Here is a 20,290-nt window from a genome sequence, read left to right as displayed (position 1 = left end):
GGAATGTGGCAACTAGAGCTTTCACAGTAACTTCATTTGAAGCCTACTTGTGACAATAAGTGATTTTCATTTCCAAGATTTGAGGGGGGTTCTGGGATGTGATGGCTGATGTGCTAGGTGTGTTCAGAGGCTGGAGATGGTGATATTTGTTGAGGTTAGAAAAGTTAAGCTTGCTCTGCGGGGGTGGGTGGGGGAGTTCGCCCAGAGGTGGAAACCATTCATCAATCTCTTCAAGGGGGGGGGGGGGGGGGTGTTAGAAATGGGGAAGTGGAATGTGGCTGTTCTTCTGAGATTGTGTAATTTGTTAAATGCCTTGAATAAAAATATTTTTAAAATAATATTTTCATGATTTCCTAAATAACAATGGTAATGGGTGTCCCATCAAGTTAAGACTAAGGGTTAATTTCAACTACCTATTATTTTGGTCAATTTGAAGTACCTAGCTATTCATAGAAGATTCAGAGAATTTACAATGCAGGAGGCCATTCGGCCCATCGAGTCTGCACCAGCCCTTGGACAGAGCACCCCATCAAACCCAACCTTTTTGGACATTAAGGGCAATTTAGCATGGCCAATCCACCTAACCTGCACATCTTTGGATTGGGAGGAAACCTATGCAGACACGGAGAACGTGCAAACTCCACACAGACAGTAACCCAAGCCTGGAATTAAACCTGGGACCCTGGAGCTGTGAAGCAACCCCTGCTACCGAGCTGCCCAGACCATAACCCCCTGCCCCGCATCAGCAAAAAAACAAAAACAAAAAAAAAACTTTCACAATGTCAAAGCCAGAAAAGGCAGTTTTCAACACCATGTAACATATATCTTTTCCTTCACTTTTTATTTTACAGCTGTATTTAATACACTAAATTCTTGCCAATTACAACATAAAAGATTGGTGCATGAATCATGCTTCTACAAAGTACCAGTGAGGGGAAAAAAGCTGGAGTTTTCACTATGTCCTTAATTCTGGAATTGATTGTTTGTTGAAGATAATCTGACTGTCAAAGTATTGTAGCTAATGGATGTGCAAAAATGCCAATAGGATGGTTCTTCACATGTTTCTGCACCTTGCATAAAGTCCATCTTCCAATGTTGCAGTCAGCCATTTGATAATGATGGTCCATTAAAGTTAATTCCAGGAATCCAGGCATACTGGGTAAGTAGTACTGCACTCAGGCTCATTTGTACAATTTGTAATTTAGCTGCACATGGTGAAGAGAATATTGGCAAAAATACATTTACAACATTAGTTAGGTGCCATCCAGAAGGGCATGGAATTTTGGGACCTCGGTAAGCCATGTTGCTGTTGCTGCTGCTGGTGGTGGTGGTGATGAGGGTGATGATGTTGGTGTTGGATAGAATGCTGAAAGTAGGGATGGTACATATTGCGTGATGCATTTCCAGAAGGTCGGTATCTCCCACCTCGTTTATGCCGGTCATCTTCCTCATCTGAAGAATCCTCTCCATACTGAGCCAGGGCACCTAGGCTATCACTAGTCTTGTGTCGCTTATGGCTTGGAGAAGAGATATGACCTACATTTTAAAATAAGAATCCCCAAACACCATACAGAAAGCCAAGAAATATTCAATATAAAAAAAAAAGAAAATTTAGTTTGTGGGAAAGAGAACACATTGTTAATGTTTAAAATAATTACAGACAGTTAATGTTAAAATAAATCATTTGTACAGTACACAATGAAGATGTCATAAAACCATGTCAAGTTGACAGCAGCAGGTGATGTCCCATCAGAAACATGTAAGAGAACACAAGACACAAAAGAAAGGAAAAATTAAATTCAGATCAATTGCTACATATTACTATGATACAGCATAATAATTAAAAGTCTTATTAAACAATGCCCCATATTTGATCAGTTATGCATACTTGTTAGGTTTCACTAATGAAATGAAATGAAAATCGCTTATTGTCACAAGTAGGCTTCAAATGAAGTTACTGTGAAAAGCCTCTAGTCACCACATTCCGGCACCTGTTCGGGGAGGCTGGTATGGGAATTGAACCGTGCTGCTGGCCTGGTCTGCTTTCAAAGCCAGCGATTTAGCCCAATGCCAACTAATATAGCAGTAAATGTTAACGTTTCTTATTTATCGGTAATGTTATGGTAATCTAAAACTTCCACTAGACAATGCACAAAAATAAAATGAACAAATTAGGCATACCTCAGGTTTTCTCTCCAAAGACTTAGTAATTTAATGATTTACTATGTCCGTAGCAAATTAGACATAGCACAAAAATGGTATGCAAATGTGTAAATCATGTAGGTACCTAGATCAAAGTCTTTAGAATATCGCTGGATAAATCACATTTCTAGGGATATTGAAGGAAATAGGATTAATTATTTATCTTAAAGTTTTTTTTAAACCAAGCAATCTTGTATTGGGATGTGACAGCAGTAAATCCGTTGGCTGTTAAGACATCTGCGTAACGCATCAGATACTTGAGTGGGGTTTATTGTAAATGCTGTTACTTCACCAAAGTACACAGTACAGCCCATGCTTGGGTGTCTCACACCATATAGAGCTTTTAAAAATACGAGGTCTATTGTTAAAAATGTATCCAGTTGACTTTATCAGCTGTGCAAGTTTATTAATGAATTTGTAGGTAGACAAGTCAAAGCATATGCTTCTCCTTCAACACCCACCAACAATCCAGATGTATTTCTCCTTCAGCGAGGGAAAGGTGATAGCTTCTTTATAACCATTAATCAAAAGGCATGCTTCTACAGGTGTAGTATGATACAGTATATGCAATCTTTATGCTAAATTTGAGAATTGTCTGTCCAATGTACTAATTAAAAATTCATTTCAATTAAGATACTAGTGTCATTTAAAATAAGATCTGAAACTTCTGGAAAGATTTTTAAAATTTCAGGAAGGTTACTATTTTAGAATTAGCAAAATCAGTCTGCATGTAGTTTAACCTACCTCTTCACCTTGATTGGAATATTGTATTTCAAACTCAAATCTCAGCTCCATTGCATGATTCAAAAATCAATGTACTTGTTTTCATACTGTATTCGACTTTTTCTCCTGTTCCCTAAATCTACTATTTTCTGAAGAAGCATCACGGTTGCAAATCAATGTTTTATTAAAAATAAATCTTTATTTTCAAACGTTAGTGCGTGTTAGAAACAGACATCAATTTGTCCTTCAATTAAATTTCAATCACTTTTCAATAAGAATATGTAAGAGTAGAACATGTAAGAGTAAAACAAGGCTTTTCAGACATTCAGCTGAAAAATGCAGCCAGTTTACTTCTTATCATATTGGAAGTTGCTCCTCCAGCTGACACTGCAATGTTTTCTGGAGGTCAAAACTGTGATGCACTTGCTTTACTATTTACACCACTGACAGAAATGAGAAACAATCAGGACTACTAATTAAAAACCCCAAATGACCCAATTTCATTGGTAGAGGAAAACTAGTACTTGACATAGAAAAATAATTCTCGTTGAAGCACAAGAATTTGAGGGGCTAATGGTGAGAGGTAGTTCTTTCAGGGAGTCTCGGGGTAAGGGGGCAGCACACTGACACAGTGGTTAGCACTGCTGCCTCACAGCTCCAGGGGCCTGGCCTCAGGTGACTGTGTGTGGAGTTCGCACTTTCTCCCAATGTTTGCATGGGTTTCCTCCCACAGTCCAAAGATGTGCAGGTTAGGTGGATTGGCCATGCTATTGCCCCTTAATGTCCAAGAAGTTAGGTGGGGTTACGGGGATAGCCATGGAGGTGGGGGCTTAAGTAGGGTGCTCTTTCCAAGGGCCAGTACATTTTGGACTGAGATGAGAAGCAATCTCTTCATTCAGAGCATCCTGGATCTTAGGAATTTGCTACCCCAGAGGGCTGTGGGCGCTTTGTTGCTGAGTTATTCAAGGGTGAGAAGTTTTTTTAGATACTCAGAAAATCAAGGAAGATGGAGATGCAAGAAAGTAGAGTTGAGGTCAAGCATCAGCCACAATCCTATTAAATCACTGAGCAGGCTCCAGAGTAAGTATGGCCTACTCGTTTTTTTTGAAGCATTGTGGATAGCACAATTGCTTCACAGTTCCAGGTTACCAGGTTCGATTCCGGCTTGGGTCTCTGTCTGTGCGGAGTCTGTACATCCTCCCCGTGTATGCGTGGGTTTCCTCTGGGTGCTCCGGTTTCCTCCCAGTCGAAAGATGTGCAGGTTAGGTGGATTGGCCATAATAAATTGCCCTTAGTGTCCAAAATTGCCCTTAAGTGTTGGATGGGGTTACTGGGTTATGGGGATAGGGTGGAGGTGTTGACCTTGGGTAGGGTGCTCTTTCCAAGAGCCGGCGCAGACTCGATGGGCCGAATGGCCTCCTTCTGCACTGTAAATTCTATCATAATCTATGATGCAATTACGTATGTTTTCTTCCATTCCGTGCCTGCTTTATTGTACTCGAATGGCAAAAGAAGCTGACAGGCATCCACGATTGCCTCAAATACCAGAAGCTCAGCCAGAGGCAGCTATACATTTTAACATTAGCTTAATGAGCCAGTCTGCAGCTCCAACTCCCATATAAATAAAATGTATACATTTTAGAACAGCTCCTGATAGAACTGGGGACACAGTACAAGAAAAGGAAGTTCATAAAAATAATTGTTTACATATACCAATGAAGGAAGTACTTTGTACAGAATGCACCCATCATCCCTTTAACTGTCCACAGCACATACTATAGACAAAAGCAGTGCCAGCTGCACTTCTTTCGTATGTTGCCAGTTCTTGTTGTGGGAAGGTCACACCGTACACTGGCTGAACAGCAAGTTGAACTTACCTTTCAGGTGGTATGCATTTTTAATCATACAAAATTAAAATCTAGTATCATCCATCCATTCATAGCTCAGCAAGTAAAGTCCCAGGTGTGGGTTGCTGGTCTCAACCAAGGCAACAATATACAGCTGATTTCAGCATCACTGGTGAAGGACAAAGAGGTGAAGGGCTTGTGAAGACAGAAAAACCCATATGCTTTGCATCTGTCAATGTGGATGCCTTGACAACAGGGTCAGACTGCCAGCAACCCTATCTAAAGTTACAGATGGAGAAGCTACTGTATACCCAAGGGACAGCACTTAGCACAAATCATCCACTTCACAATAAAAAGGATGAGAAGAAAATTGGGTAAAAATTATTCAATATATTTGGAGCACTAATCTAGTTTGATCCGGAAATGATTAGGACATGTCACCTTGAATTAGTAGAACAAGGGACTTTTTAGTTTAATTGTGGAGGATTCTCACCTTGCATGTTAAAAGAATGTAACATATGCATCGAGGTCTTTGGCATTTCAGAATGATCTCCATGGCTGGACAGCAGGGGTATCAGCTGCCTGCATGATACAAAAGAAGAATCATCTAACTCAAGTATTTGATCACTGTAGACAATACACAGTATCAATTGGTACAATCTTAATTTTTCAATTAATGCAGACAAATGATCATTGTAAACCCATCATACTTTGTATTTCATTAGCTTTCAAACTTCATGGAAAACTCAATGATAATTGCATGTTACATAATTTCACACACTGGAAGGAAAAAGAGTGAAACATGTGAACCTAGAAGGTACACCGTACTTCAACTATATAGCATGCACTATATCAGAATTAAATCATTAGCCAAATATTGAATATTTAGATCTTTCCTAAACATACCTTTAAAATGTTCATTGTATCTCAATTTCTATATCAAGCATCTAAGATCATGTTATACTACATCAAACAGATACATTTTCTATTTAAAATACAGCGCAATGTCAACTTTAGATGTTTGATATATTTTCATATGCATGGCATAACAATTTCGCTGACTCTGCAGAGGGTTTTTATACTAGAACTACTTTACCTGACAAAGATGAGGGTACAGATAACACAAGGAATTAAAACAGCAGAAATGGAACAAATAAGTTGAGTTTATTGTCTGAAGATATTTTGGAGCAGTGACATTTTTGATGGTGTAAGCTAAGCCACAACAGCCAGTCTCAGAAAACTAACAATATTTGCAATGTAACGACTATAAGAATTACTTGGATAAAAAACAAAGTGGGGAAACAGGAAACGGTAGAGAATTAGAAATGTTCGAATTGTTTTTTGTTCACTGTGGAGTCAACCAAATTTACATGCTTCAAACTACACAGTCACCGGAAGCTGGAATTGAAGTATAAAGTTGCCCACCAAAACTGCAAACCAGGATCAGGACTTCTTATCCTGGCCAATGTGCAACCCCAACACAGACCCAATCCACGGCAGGGTTTAATGCCAGTGGCAACAAAGTGAGGTGATGCTGAAGGGCTTTTCTGGTGTATTCCTGCAAATTAGCCGGGGAATCAGCCAGCAGGTGCTGGTTACACCTGAAAATTCTTAGTGAATAGTAGCGTGTTAAACTTTTCCAAAAACAATTCCTCGCCTCGAGGCTTGGTTGAATTTTAAGGCTTTAGCTCACATACTGTGTCAGCATCATTGAGACAAATTGTCTGGCCCCAGGAACCCTATGGTCAGTAAAAGTTCAGCGAAAGGTCACTGTGTTTCTCTAGGCAGTTGCAAACCTTCATTCTAGAAAAGGATAGGCTGCAAACATTCACTAATTACAGCATTAGCATGGCAAGAATGGTCCTAATCTTAAATTCCACCCACGCAGGAAAACCCTGTAAGTGTTTGGACAATGTCAAATTTGGTTCACTGGGTCCAGTCCCTTTTCTTCAACTTGGCCTGTATGAATCAAGTTAACGATCTCTCAAACAAACAACACCTTGCAATTGCGACAGAAAATGACTTGCCTTTCTCTTCCCCTTCCAAAGAGGACAGAATCAGCAGCTATCTTCATCCCAGATCCCATATCCTGACTGCTCCTAGTACCTAGATTAGTCAAGTGAAATGGTCCGTGCTATGAGTAGAAAAAAGGCCACAGAAATCAACAGGCGTGATTGCATACAAAGCATAAAACAAATTCGATTATGACAATCGTACACCATTTTAAATTAGTTTTTCTAATGCAAACAGGATCTTAAGAGCTCTTTGGAATTTGAATTGCATAGACCTCAGTACTGGCTTTAGATGGTCATTGTTCACTGAATGAATAAACAAACGGGCAAAACAGCTAATGGCATACTTTTAAAATTCTAACCACCAGTTTTTCATTTATTAGAAAGATAAAAATTGAGTATGCGTCGCAACTGTTACAAAGCAGCATTTCCTTCCCTGCTGTCAATTAAGCAATACATCAACTTAATAGATTGTAACCAGTGCTGTAACCAGTGCTATTAAAGTTAATAAAAACAAAAACTCTGAAGTCATACAAACTCAAAATGTTAACTCTGTTTCTCGCTCCAGATGCTGTCAGACTTGCTGAGTTCTCCAGCATTTTTTGCTATTAAGGTTAACATTGATTCATAATAATCCAACCCTAAACCTATATCTGGCTATTAAATCAATCAATTGCGACACACTATTGGCTGAAAATAGATTGGAACAAAATAATTTCCTTAAAGACTGCTGTATTATAACACTACTGTTTATGTTCAGAATAGTCTCTGAAGTTGAAATAGATTAATATAACCTTTCACAACTCAGTGGTAATGTCACTGAAATTTGATGAACAGTTTTAAGTCCTTAACTTCCAAAGTGAGATGATCCCAAGACCTTGAGAGGAATAACAATGCAAGTTGGTTATTCAACTTGGATTTACAGCACAGAACTAAAGAGCATGAGTGTAATAATCAAACAGGACAAGATAGTTCACCCTATGGTAGTGGATATACAGACATATGTATTGTAATTTTCATCTAATATGAAGGTATGAGAAAGAGTACGGCAACGTTTAAAAGAAAAATTCCAGGGATGAGGGCTTCAGTTACATAATCTGACTGGAGATGTTGGGGCTGTTCGTAGAGCAGGGACGATCAAGGGGAGATTTTATAGAGGTGTTCAAAATCACGAGGGAAATCAGTTAGGGAAAAACTATCCATGTTGGCAGAAGGGCCAAGGACCAAAGGACACGGATTTGTGGTGGCTAGCAAAGAACCAAAAGCAACATGGGTAAATTATTTTTTTACTTATCTGGAATGCACTGCCTCAGAGTGTTGTGCAGGCAGATTCAACCGTGGCTTTCTAAAGGAAACTGGATAATTATCTGAAAAGGAAAAAAACAGGGCTACAGGGAAAGGCAAGGGAGGAGGACTAGGTGGGTAGCTCTTGCAGAAAGCTAGCACGGATATGAGAGCCTCCAGCACTGTAACCATTCCAGAATAGATTTTCACCTGAAGTAGCTAATATTATGTTGGTTAATTTTAAGATGGAGTAAATATTTAATTAGGAACACTTAAAAATTACAAAGAACACGAGGAATGACCGAATGTCCCAACAAACAGTGACCAGCAAATTGTTAAAACTATGCAAATGTCATGCTGATGGAGACAATAGTGAATATAAAGCCTGAAAAACCAGATAGACATTCCAATATTCACTCAATTTATCTCTGAGGAACAGAACCTCTTAAATTAAATGTAGTATCCAAAATTGTTGAAGTTCATGATCTTTGAAAAGAATGGATTTGAAGAAGTGTGACTGACCTTTCTAATCTGTGTTTAACATTCTTATGAAACAGTGTATGCAGCAGTGATGTGTGTTAGCAACAATGATGCACTGTAGCTTAGAACACACTTCTGGCATTATTTTAATATGGGAGGTTTCTACCAGTAAGTGCAGCACAGTTAAAAAGCTGCCTTACCTTCTCAATCCTCCAATGCATTCACAAATGTGGATAAAACAGTTACTTTGTGTATATTAAAATAATGTACAAAAAATTTGCCAAAACAGCAAAATCTCACATATTAATACTGATCCCACAAAATAGTCATACTTACACGATGACTGAGAAATTAAAATGATTGAATAGATCTAATTATATGAGTTTTGTTTTAAGAAATTGGCATTTAAAAGACAGATCCTAACAATAATTACTTCATTCATATTTATACAAGGCTATTAACCTAGTAAAACATCCCAACATGCTTTGCAGTAGCATTCTCAAAGCCACATAAGGAGGAGACATTAGCTTTGGTCAAAGTGATAGTTTTTAAAAGGTGTCTTAAAAGAGAAAAGAGGGAGAGATGATTAGGGAATTACAAAGCATAATTTGTAGCTAAAGGCATGGCTGATGACGGTAGAACAATTAACATTGGGGATGCGGACGAGGCCTGAATTGGAGGAGCACAGATATGTTCAAAGACTGTATGGCTGGAGATTAGAGGTAGAGAGGGACAAGGCCATGGAGAGATAACATAAGAAATAGTTACAGGCATGGGCTATTCAGCCTTTCAAGCCTGCTACGTCATTTGCCAAAATCGTACGGTGATTTTCTACCTCAACTCCACCTTCTTGTACAATCCCTCATTTCCTCAATATCCAAAAACCTGTTGTCAATCTTTGTCCTGAACTGCTCAAAAAACTGAGCATCTACAGATATCTGGTGTAGAGAATTCCAAAGATTCACAATCCTTTAGGTGAATAAATTTCTCCCATCTCCGTCCTAAATGGTTGACCTCTTTTCCTGAGTCTGTGACCCCCTTTTCCTAGACTCTCCAGCCAGAGGAAACATTCTCCCAGAACTCGCCCTGTCAAGCCCCTTAAGTATTTTATGTTTCAATGTAATCATCTCTCATTTTTCTAAACTCCAGCCGGTAGGACTACTGGACGACTCAACTTCTCACTGGACAATTTTCACATCCCAGGAATTACCCCAGTGAACTTTCGTTGCACACCCAAGGCAAGTATATATTTCCTTTGTCACGGCAACAAAACTATACAAAGTATTCCAGACACAAAAACAGAAAATACTGGACAATCTCAACAGGTCTGACAGCATCAGTGGAGAGAAAAAGGAACAAACGTTGTGTGTCTGGATGACTCTTTGTCAAAGCAGCATTCCAGATATGGTCTCAACAAGATCCTATATATAGTAAAATGTCTTTGCTCTCGTATTCCAATACAGTTACCATTGCTTTCTTGTTGTATCCGTGTTCACATTGATTCAACATTAATACCAACATTAAAAACAAAATCTATTTTTCCCAATCAAAGTAAATGACTTCACACTTCTCAACACTATATTGTATTTTCAATGTTCTTGCCCACTCATTTCACTATGTCCCTTTGCAGCCATTTTATATCCACCTCACAGCTTACTTTCCCTATTGCTTGTTGTACCAGCAGCAAATGTGGATATATTACATAGTCCCCTTATCTAAGCAATTGACGTAGAATGTAAATATTTAAATGCAATTTGAAAACAACGAAGAGAAATTTAAAACAGAGGCACTGCTTGACAAGGAGTACATTGGAGTAATAAGTTTGCTTGTATGTTATTTGCAGCACAGGAGGCCATTCAGCCCATCGTGTCCGCACTGGCTCCCAAAAAAGCTGCCCAATTAGTCCAATTCTCCAGCCCCATCTCAGAAGCCCTCTAAATTAATCACTTTCAAATATGTATCCAACTCTTTTGAAATCTCCTCTGGAATCCACCTCCACCACTCTCCCAGGCAGCATATTCCAAATCCCAACAACTCTGAGTAAAGAAGTTTCTCCTCATCTCACACCTAGTTCTCTTGCTGACCATCTTGAAATTGTAACCCTTCGTCACTAACTTACCAACAAGTGGAAACAGAATATCCTTCTTTACTATCCTGTCAAAATTGTTCATAATTGTGAACACCTCAATAAAGTCACCTCTTAATCTTCTCTGCTCCAAAGGGAACAAACCCAATTTCTCAATATTTCCTTGTATCTAAAATTCCTCATTCCTGGTATCATTCCAGTAATTCTCCTCTGCCCTCTCTCCAGGGCTTTAACATCCTTGCTTAAATAAGGTGCCCAGAACTGATCACAATACTCCAAATGTGGTCTGACCAATGATTTGTAGAGTAGAGCATCACTTCCTTGCTTTCATACTCTATGCCTCTATTTATAAACCCAAGGATCCTATATGCCTTCTTAACAATTGTTTCAATTTGCTTGGCCACCTTCAGAAAATTATGCACTTGAACCCAGAGGTCCCTCTGCTCCTGTACTCCCCATAAAAGTTGTACCACTGAGCCTCTATTGTCTCCCCATGTTTCTTCTACCAAAATGCATTATCTCACATTTTGCTGCATTGAAGTTCATCTGCCAGGTGTCTGTCCATTTGGTCAAATTGTTAACTTCCCTCTGAAGTCATTCAGCATCATTCTCAGAATTCACTGTTCGCTCTATCTTAATATAATCTGGAAATTTAGAGATTTTGCCCTCAATGCCCACCTTTATTCATTTATATCAATCAGAAAAAGCAAGGGTCCCAACATGGAGCCCTGGGGAACACCACTTTCAACTCGGCTCCAGTCTGAGAAACACCCATCTATACCTACCCTCTGCTTCATCTCTCTTAGCCAACTTCTAATCCATGCTGTCAAGGCCCCATCAATCCCAAATATTTTTAATTTGCTAACCAACCTACCATGTGGCACCGTATCAAATGATTTCTGAAATTCAAATATAAATCCACGGCACTATCCTCATCCATTGCCTGTGTCACCTCGTCAAAGAGCTCAATTAAATTTGTTAGACATGATCTGCCCTTGGCAAAGCCATGTTGACTGTCCAGTATTAACTTATTTTTCTCCAAGTGTATATTTATCTCACCCCGTATTATCGTCTCCATCTGTTTTCCCACTACTGATGTCAAGCTGACAGGTCTGTAGTTTCCTGGGTTATCCTTTGCCCCTTTCTTCAACAACAGTATCACATTTGCAATCCTCCAGTTGCCCTGGACTAATCTTGTGTTCAGAGAGGCCTGGAAAAGTTCAGTCAATGGCTCCGCAATATGCTCCCTTCCATCAGCAATCTGGGATGCATCCCATCCGGGCCTGGCGACTTCTCTACCTTCAGCGTTGCCAGCCTTTTTTAGCACCTTTTCTTTATCTATAACGATACTGCTCAGTTGCTCAACACCCACATTTTCAACTAGGCCATTGTCACCATCTAATTTGGTAAAGACAGAAGCAAAGTACTAATTTAAACTGAACTATTCTTTTAGATTCATTGTTTAATGAAGTAACGGATTTAAATATATTTGGTATGTTATTCTATAAACTGGCAATCCCATGCCATTTATCCTAGCAGTCAGATAAGTTGCACAACAGGCAGCAAGCATCATTGTTCATCAAAGTCCAACATTATACCATTTTCTTTTTAAAAGTATGCAATTAACTTTTGCTTTTAGCAATGCTTATTCTTTTGATATCTTTTTAGTGTAATAGTTACATGTGTCACATAAAACTGAATCGTCTTTACTATGTGTGCCTTGTGATGGCAGTTCTTACCACCTCCAATAAAAGGGGATTGTCCAGTTGGATCATGCACTGACCATCACGCCAGTCAGTATGCTCTCTCCTTTTTGATCATCACCTACCAGATCCTAAATGCAATTAATTATTTGGTGCAATACATCAGTGGCTTTTTCCAAACACACACATTATGAGTATACCTACCCGGTATCCAAGAAGTCCTTCTGGTGAATTTGCTGCTCTTTCTTCAGTAAAACGTCTCTTTTGTGGATGAGAAGGAGGTGGCATTGGGTTACTAGTACCTGTGGCCTGGAACTGAAACTCTGAGCTGGACATAGACACTGGCATTGGTGTGGGGTTTACAGGTTGGACCTATGGACAACCAACAAGATCCTTAATAATACTACATTAACAGACTGATTGGTGAAGTGGTCAATTTACTCCAAACGGTTGACAAACACCAAAACTTGTTTTTATATGAATGGTTCTCGGAAATAATATGAAAAAAAACTAATCACGGAGATCTAGTATTAATGTTCAAAATGCAATGGTTAGGATTTTGAACAACCCAGAATATTAGAGCGCTGATCCCACCATGCCAAACTGGGAAATTGAAATCTTGTTAATTTATGGAGTAGCACTAGAAAATAAATTACCACAAACGTTTTCTCTTGTAAACTTCAAAATGGTTCAGAAAAAGGAATCTACCATCTTAAGATTGAGCTGCATGCAACACCTGGTCCGAAACGATATGGTAACTTTTAACACCCCCTGAAATGAAATGATCCCCTCGCAAGCCACCAAATTGGAAATAAATTTCTTACATTTCATCATCTTGATGACAACTACGAATAGTTTAGAAAGTGCAGTGCAATCAGCAATACTCACATCCCACCCGGAAAACAAGTTTGAAAATCTCGGAACTCAAAATTAATACTTTTAAATCGGTGAAAAATCTAATTAATTTCTACTTTTGAAAATATTTCTGCCCAAAAGTTCTATATCATATCTCCAGAATTGCAATAGCAGCATATCAAGTTCTACGCTCAAGTCGACAGCAAAAAATTTAAATGCCTACAGTATCAATGAAAATGCAGGGCTAAGACACAATCAATTAATTAATTAAGAGAGGGAACATTAACCACAAGCTAACTCCATATACTAGCCCCCCAATATCCAAAGGACACAACAGATGGCCGTATGGTCCATTGATTCTCCTCCACCATTCAATATGATCATAGCTGATCGTAGGTTTCAACTCAAATTTTCTTGCTTGCTCCCACATGCTTTCATTCCCTGAGATACCAAAATCTGTCTATCCCAGACTTAAATATATTCAACAACAGAGCATTCACAATCGTCTGGGTAGAGAATTCCAAAGATTCACAACCCTTTGAGTGAAGTAATTTCTCATCTTAGTCCTAAACGATTGGCCTTTGATCCAGAGGCTGTGCCCAGTATTTTAGACTCTCCGACCAGCGGAAACAATCTCTCAACTTCTCCCCACCAAACTCTTCAGAATTTTGTAGGCGTCAATGACATCACCTCTAATTCTTCTGAACTCCAGAGAACAAATGCCAATTTACTTAGCCTATCATAGGATAGTTACCTTATCCAGAAACAAAATCTTCTGAACTTTTGCTGCACCACCTAGAATACAAGTATATCCTTTCTTAAATGTGAAGACCAAAACTACACACAGCATTCCAAATGCAGTCTCACCAATACCCTGTACAATCGCGGCAAGACCTCTTTATTCTTGTACTCCAATCCCCTTGCAAAAAAGGCCAACATGCTTATTGCACCTGCATACTACCTTTCTGCATTGCTTGTACAAGCACAGCCAAGTCTTGTTGAACATCAACATTTACAAGTTTCATACCGTAAAAAATTTTTTTTTGCTTTTCTATTCATATGACCAAGTGAATAACTTTACACTTCTTTACATTATACTCCAACGGTCATCTTGTTGCCCACTCACTTCACCTCTCTACATCCTCTGCGTCCTCCCCACAGCTTACCTTCCCACCTAGTTTGGTAGCAGCAACAAAATTTAATTAATTATTCTCCATCTCTTCTTCGAAATTATTGATGTAGATTGTAAATAGCTAAGGCCCAGCACTGATCCTTGCAGCACTCCACTATTCACTGCCTGCCAACTTGAAAAGTCCCGTTTATGCTCAAACTCTGCATTCTGTCCACTAACCAATCCTCCATCTATGTATCACTCCCCCCCCCCCCCCCCCCCCCCCCCCCCCCGCCCCACCCCCCCCAATTTATGATCCCTTATCTTTCCTATTAGCCTTTTGTGTGGCACTTTATAAATGACTTTTGGAAATCTAAGTATAATACATCTAGATTCCCCGTTGCCTACACTATTCTAAACAAATAATGCTTTTATGATGAATTACTAAGACTTCACTGAATCCAGAGTCTGTATTATTCTGTAATGGATTACAAATGGAGATGGGTGATGTATGTAAACGAAAAATAGAACTCCTTGACAAGAGTGAATGGAGAACTGAAGGCTTAAGCAGCAGCTGGCATGGGAGCTTCATCCAGCAGCGGGCATCAGTGATGGTTACACAGAAGAGAAGGCTAGTCTGGAAAGGCAGATTTAGAAGAAAGCGGAGATCCAGCATCAGATTACATAGGAACTCCAGCATACCAATTATCTGCAGGAGGTTGAAGAGGAACAAGAAAGGGAACTACTCACAAGACATTGAAAGAAACTGCAGGGCCTATGGAGCTCCCAGAGCAGCCAAATTCCTATCATCATGGACACAGGAAGTGATGACACTAGGATCAGGTCAGGAGGAACAGATGAAGGACTAAAGCTATCTCACCATTTTGTCCATGGTGTAATATGGAATCTGGGTGTTGAAGAGCTGGTACAAATGTAGCCAGCAAACTTATTAACATGCAATGACTGGTGTTTGACACTGTCCAAATGTACCAGCTGTTACCAATTATTTTGGCTATCCTCTACAGAAGCAGAATGCAAAACCACTGATAATTGTGACGGACTGATGATGTGAGAGGGAATGATGTTTCGAACAGTTAGAGCAGAAGACTTTGGAAATCAACCAAGACGGTCATGAAAGTTGCCTCAAACGCAGGCTTTGGAAATAGGATTCATGAGTGTCCCGAACAAGAAAAATGCATCATAAATGCAAGTATGGCCTTTGTCTGCCTGTGAAAGTGGCATGAGAGCTGCATGTTGTTAGTGCTGTTTAATGGGAACGAGTGTGTCAAGGTTAAGAAACTGCATGTAATTATTGTTATGGTTGAAGTTTAACATTTTAAATATAGTTGTCATTTCCTTTTATTAGAGTTTATTTATAAAATAACCATGGCTTATTTTTCATATTATCATTCCTGGAACGAATGGATCTTTCCACACTGTCTTAAAACTTTAAAAAGTTATGACTCTGGTCCAAGCTCTTAGTCACTGTTGAGAGCTGACCAGGCACCCGTAACATGTTGACACTATGTTTTGAGTTTTGCAAACATGGACTGGTTGAGTATCGTCAGTACTTCCCTGTGTGAACAGCCAAAGGGCGTGTTCTTTATTATGATCCGCTAGTAATGGGATGTATAGCCAACCTACCCGACATCCCACCGGCACCGAAATGTCTTTATCACATTACTCATTTGTGTGATAGGCAGAAAGTTTATTTGGCTTAATAGCAAACATCCTTGTTACTGTATAGTAGCAGGGTGAAATGGCTCATTTACACATGCTAGAACCTACCTAAATTAACAGAGCGCCCTGGAGCATCTCCATGCATTGTGCCTTTTTCAACTAAACAAAAGCTTGGGGGACAGCCATTTCCTGATTCATTCCTTATGACTTGACCAATCAATCTGAGCCAAACTGCCTGGTTTGAATTTAAACAGAAGTTCGACAGTTAACTGTTTCCTGGTGTATTCTCCATGGCAATGCATCTACCAATCAGAGTCCACTTGCCAACCAATTAGCACTCTCTTCCCATGCAGTATAAATTGTTATTCTTGTGAATCGCTCTTGATGAGTGAAAGATGAAAAGCGTCAATAGCATGTCGTGTTTTGCAGCAATACTCAAGTCCTTAGGGTTATGATTTTTTTTCTAAAACTGGTTTCTTGCTCAGGTTAGCTTTATTGGGTTCTAGTCCTTGATTCGTTATTAATTTTACTGGAGTCAGGTATATTTTCCTCTTCCTCTGCTGCGAAGACTGACACAATGTAATTATTCAACAAGTCTGCCATTTCTTTATTTCCATTTGCCACCTGCTTTTAAAGAACCTACGTTATCCTGGACTATCCTTTTGCGTGTTAAACATAAGATTCCTCAAGTTTCAGAAAAGCTATTGCAATACAGCCAACTCCTGATGTTGCTGGGCATTCCGTTCCTGCAAAATCTCAAAGGGTGAAATTGTTAATGCTGAACTTGCGCATGCGCATTTGCACTTTCCACATGGGAAAGATCAGAGTTTAACCATCCTTCTGCGAGGTCTCTACTGTGTCTAGTAAAGCAAGAGTCGTTGTTGCACTTACTTGTGTAGTTGGAGTTAAGCAATTTATTATAATGTTTCCTGTACTCTGTATATGCTAAATCGCAATGAGCGAACTTTCAGGGTTGCAAACTTGATGGGAAACCGATTCACACAAGTAAACAAATTTGCGATACAGGTGGGCGCGAACGACAGGAGTTGATTGTATTTAATAATCCTGGATCCAGCAACAATAAAGAAATGGGGGGGGGGGGGGGGGGGGAGAAAGAGATTGGGTGGCGGTCCCATGCATCTAATGTCCTTGTCCTTCACTGGTGAGGTCGTGGGTTATAACAAAGAACAAAGAAAATTACAGCACAGGAACAGGCCCTTCGGCCCTCCCAGCCTGCGCCGATCCAGATCCTTGATCTAAACCTGTCACCTATTATCCAAGGATCTACTTCCCTCTGTTCCCCGCCCGTTCATATATCTGTCTAGATGCATCTTAAATGATGCTATTGTGCCCGCCTCTACCACCTCCACTGGCAAAGCGTTCCAGGCACCCACCACCCTCTGCGTAAAAAACTTTCCACGCACATCTCCCTTAAACTTTCCCCCTCTCACCTTGAAATCGTGACCCCCTGTAATTGACACCCCCACTCTTGGAAAAAACTTGTTGCTATCCACCCTGTCCATATCTCTCAATTTTGTAGACCTCAATCAGGTCCCCCCTCAACCTCCGTCTTTCCAACAAAAACAATCCTAATCTACTCAACCTTTCTTCATAGTTAGCACCCTCCATACCAGGCAACATCCTGGTGAACCTCCTCTGCACCCTCTCTAAAGCATCCACATCCTTCTGGTAATGTGGCGACCAGAACTGCACGCAGTATTCCAAATGTGGCCTAACCAAAGTCCTATACAACTGTAAAATGATCTGTCGACTCCTGTACTCAATACCCCGTCCGATGAAGGCAAGCATGCTGTATGCCTTCTTGACCACTCTATCGACCTGCGTTGCCACCTTCAGGGTACAATGGACCTGAACTCCCAGATCTCTCTGTACATCAATTTTCTTTAGGACTCTTCCATTGACCGTATAGTCCGCTCTTGAATTAGATCTTCCAAAATGCATCACCTCGCATTTGCCTGGATTGAACTCCATCTGCCATTTCTCTGCCCAACTCTCCAATCTATTTATATTTTGCTGTATCCTCTGACAGTCCTCCTCGCTATCTGCAACTCCACCAATCTTGGTATCATCTGCAAACTTGCTAATCAGGCCACCTATACCTTCGTCCAGATCATTTATGTATATCACAAACAGTGGTCCGAGCACGGATCCCTGTGGAACACCACTAGTCACGTTGCTCCATTTTGAGACACTCCCTTCCACCACTATTCTCCGTCTCCTGTTGCCCAGCCAGTTCTTTATCCATCTTGCTAGTACACCCTGAACCCCATACGACTTCACTTTTTCCATTAACCTTCCATGGGAAACTTTATCAAACGCCTTACTGAAGTCCATGTATATGACATCTACAGCCCTTCCCTCATCAATTAACGTTGTCACTTCCTCAAAGAATTCTATTAGGTTTGTAAGACATGACCTTCCCTGCACAAAACCATGCTGCCTATCACTGATAAGTCTATTTTCTTCCAAATGTGAATAGATCCTATCCCTCAGTATCTTCTCCAACAGTTTGCCTACCACTGACGTCAAGCTCACAGGTCTATAATTCCCTGGATTATCCCTGCTACCCTTCTTAAACAAAGGGACAACATTAGCAATTCTCCAGTCCTCCGGGACGTCACCCGTGCTCAAGGATGCTGCAAAGATATCTGTTAAGGCCCCAGCTATTTCTTCCTGTTGCCGAAGGAACCATGGTGAATTGTTGCAAAATTTCATATAGATGGTACATACTGCTGCCATGCTCGCCACTGATGGCGGGACTGAATGTTTAAGGTGATGGCTGCTGCCGTGCTTGCCGCTGACGGAGGGACTGAATGTTTACGGCGATGGCTGCTGCCATGCTTGCCACTGATGGAGGGACTGAATGTTTAAGGTAATGGATGGGTACCAATCAAGCGGGCTGTTTTGTCCTGGATGTCAGGAGGGTTGCTGCACTGATCCAGGCAATTGGAGAGTATTCCATCACACTCCTGACTTGTGATTTATAGAAGGGAAGGCGGTGGTGTCGTGCTATTGTCACGAGACTAGTAATCCAGAGATCCAGACTCTGGGGACCCGGATTTGTATCCCATCATGGCAGATGGTGTAATTTGAATTCAATAAAAAAAAATTTGAATTAAAAGTCCAATGATGACCATGAAACCATTGTTGATTGTCATAAAAGCCCATCTGGTTCACTATGTCATTTAGAGAAGGAAATCGGTCTACCTTAACCAGTTTGGCCTACTTTTGGCTCCAGACCCACACAGTGATGCGATTGACTCTTAACTGCCCTCTGAAATGGCCCAGCAAGCCACTCGGGTCAAGGACAACAAATGCTGGCCCAGCCAGCGACACTCACATCCCAAGAACGAATAAAAAAATGGTCCAAGCCTCTGGCCTGCTCCTGTAGCCACAGTATTTATTTTAGTTTCTGGTTAATGGTAATTCCCAGGGTATTGATGGCAATGAAACTATCACAATGTCAGATTCTCTCTTGTTGGAAATGGTCATTGCCTGGCCCTTGTGTAGCGTGACATGTTTTTTAAAAATAAATTTAGAATACCCATTTTTATTTTTTTCCAAATTAGCTTGGTCAATTCACCTACCGTACACATCTTTGTGGGGGTCAGACCCACGGAGATACAGGGAGACCGTGTGAACTCCACAGGGACAGAGACCCAGGGCCGGAATCGAACCCAGGACCTCGGCGCAGTGTGCAGCAGTGCTAACCACTGCGCCACCGTGCTGCCCTCGAGTGGGAATGTTACTTGCCACTTTAAGCACAAGCCTGAATGTTGTCCAAGTCTTGCTTCATATGGGCAGACTGCTTCAGTACCTGAGGTGTCACAAATGGTGCTGAAATTGTGCAATCATCAGCAAGCATAGAAAATAGGAGTAGGCCATTCAGTCTTTCGAGCTTGCTCTGCCGTTCATTATGACCATGGCTGATCATCCAACACAAGAGCATGATTCCATCTTCCTCATATATCCTTTGATCACCTTCACCCCAAGCACTGTATCTAACTCCTTCTTGAAAACAATGTCTGGGACTTCCGGTGGAGACTATGGAGTAGGAGGTCGCACATTTGATAGCTCCTGCCTGTGACGGACTTTTGGACCTTTCCCCCCCCGGATTTTATGGGATAAATCGATGAGGAGTGAGACAGAGAGGAGAAATTGGACCAGAAGTGGCCGTGTGAGAAGACAAAGTCCTATAAGGAAGACGCGAGCAGAGCCGGCAACATGGGAAAGCATGGCAGAGAGCAAGGGCCGCGGGGAGACAGCACAGTGGTCGACGGGGCAGC

At 40.6% G+C, this 20,290-nt stretch overlaps 1 protein-coding gene and 1 non-coding gene across 5 annotated transcripts in view; both read right to left on the bottom strand.

The window, feature by feature from the left end:
* Positions 1-815: 815 nt before the first annotated feature.
* LOC140429253 (KH homology domain-containing protein 4-like) overlaps positions 816-20,290 on the bottom strand; it is a 55,643-nt gene continuing 36,168 nt past the window's right edge. For all 4 annotated transcript variants that reach the window (XM_072516023.1, XM_072516025.1, XM_072516022.1 and 1 more), the window contains 4 exons: positions 12,542-12,709; positions 6,796-6,906; positions 5,266-5,350; positions 816-1,536 (listed from right to left, as the gene is read on the bottom strand). In XM_072516023.1, coding sequence (XP_072372124.1) covers positions 1,250-1,536; positions 5,266-5,350; positions 6,796-6,906; positions 12,542-12,709 — 651 coding nt within the window. In that variant the 3' untranslated portion in view covers positions 816-1,249. The remainder of the gene's footprint in view (positions 1,537-5,265; positions 5,351-6,795; positions 6,907-12,541; positions 12,710-20,290) is intronic.
* On the bottom strand, positions 8,622-8,763 carry LOC140430186 (small nucleolar RNA SNORA47). The gene has a single exon (XR_011949362.1). It is a non-coding gene; the product is annotated as a small nucleolar RNA SNORA47 (small nucleolar RNA).

Source organism: Scyliorhinus torazame, chromosome 9 (assembly GCF_047496885.1).
Source record: "Scyliorhinus torazame isolate Kashiwa2021f chromosome 9, sScyTor2.1, whole genome shotgun sequence".
Lineage (NCBI taxonomy): Eukaryota > Metazoa > Chordata > Chondrichthyes > Carcharhiniformes > Scyliorhinidae > Scyliorhinus > Scyliorhinus torazame.
The sequence above is the reverse complement of the archived record's forward strand: the minus strand, read 5'-3'. Positions and strand labels throughout refer to the sequence as shown.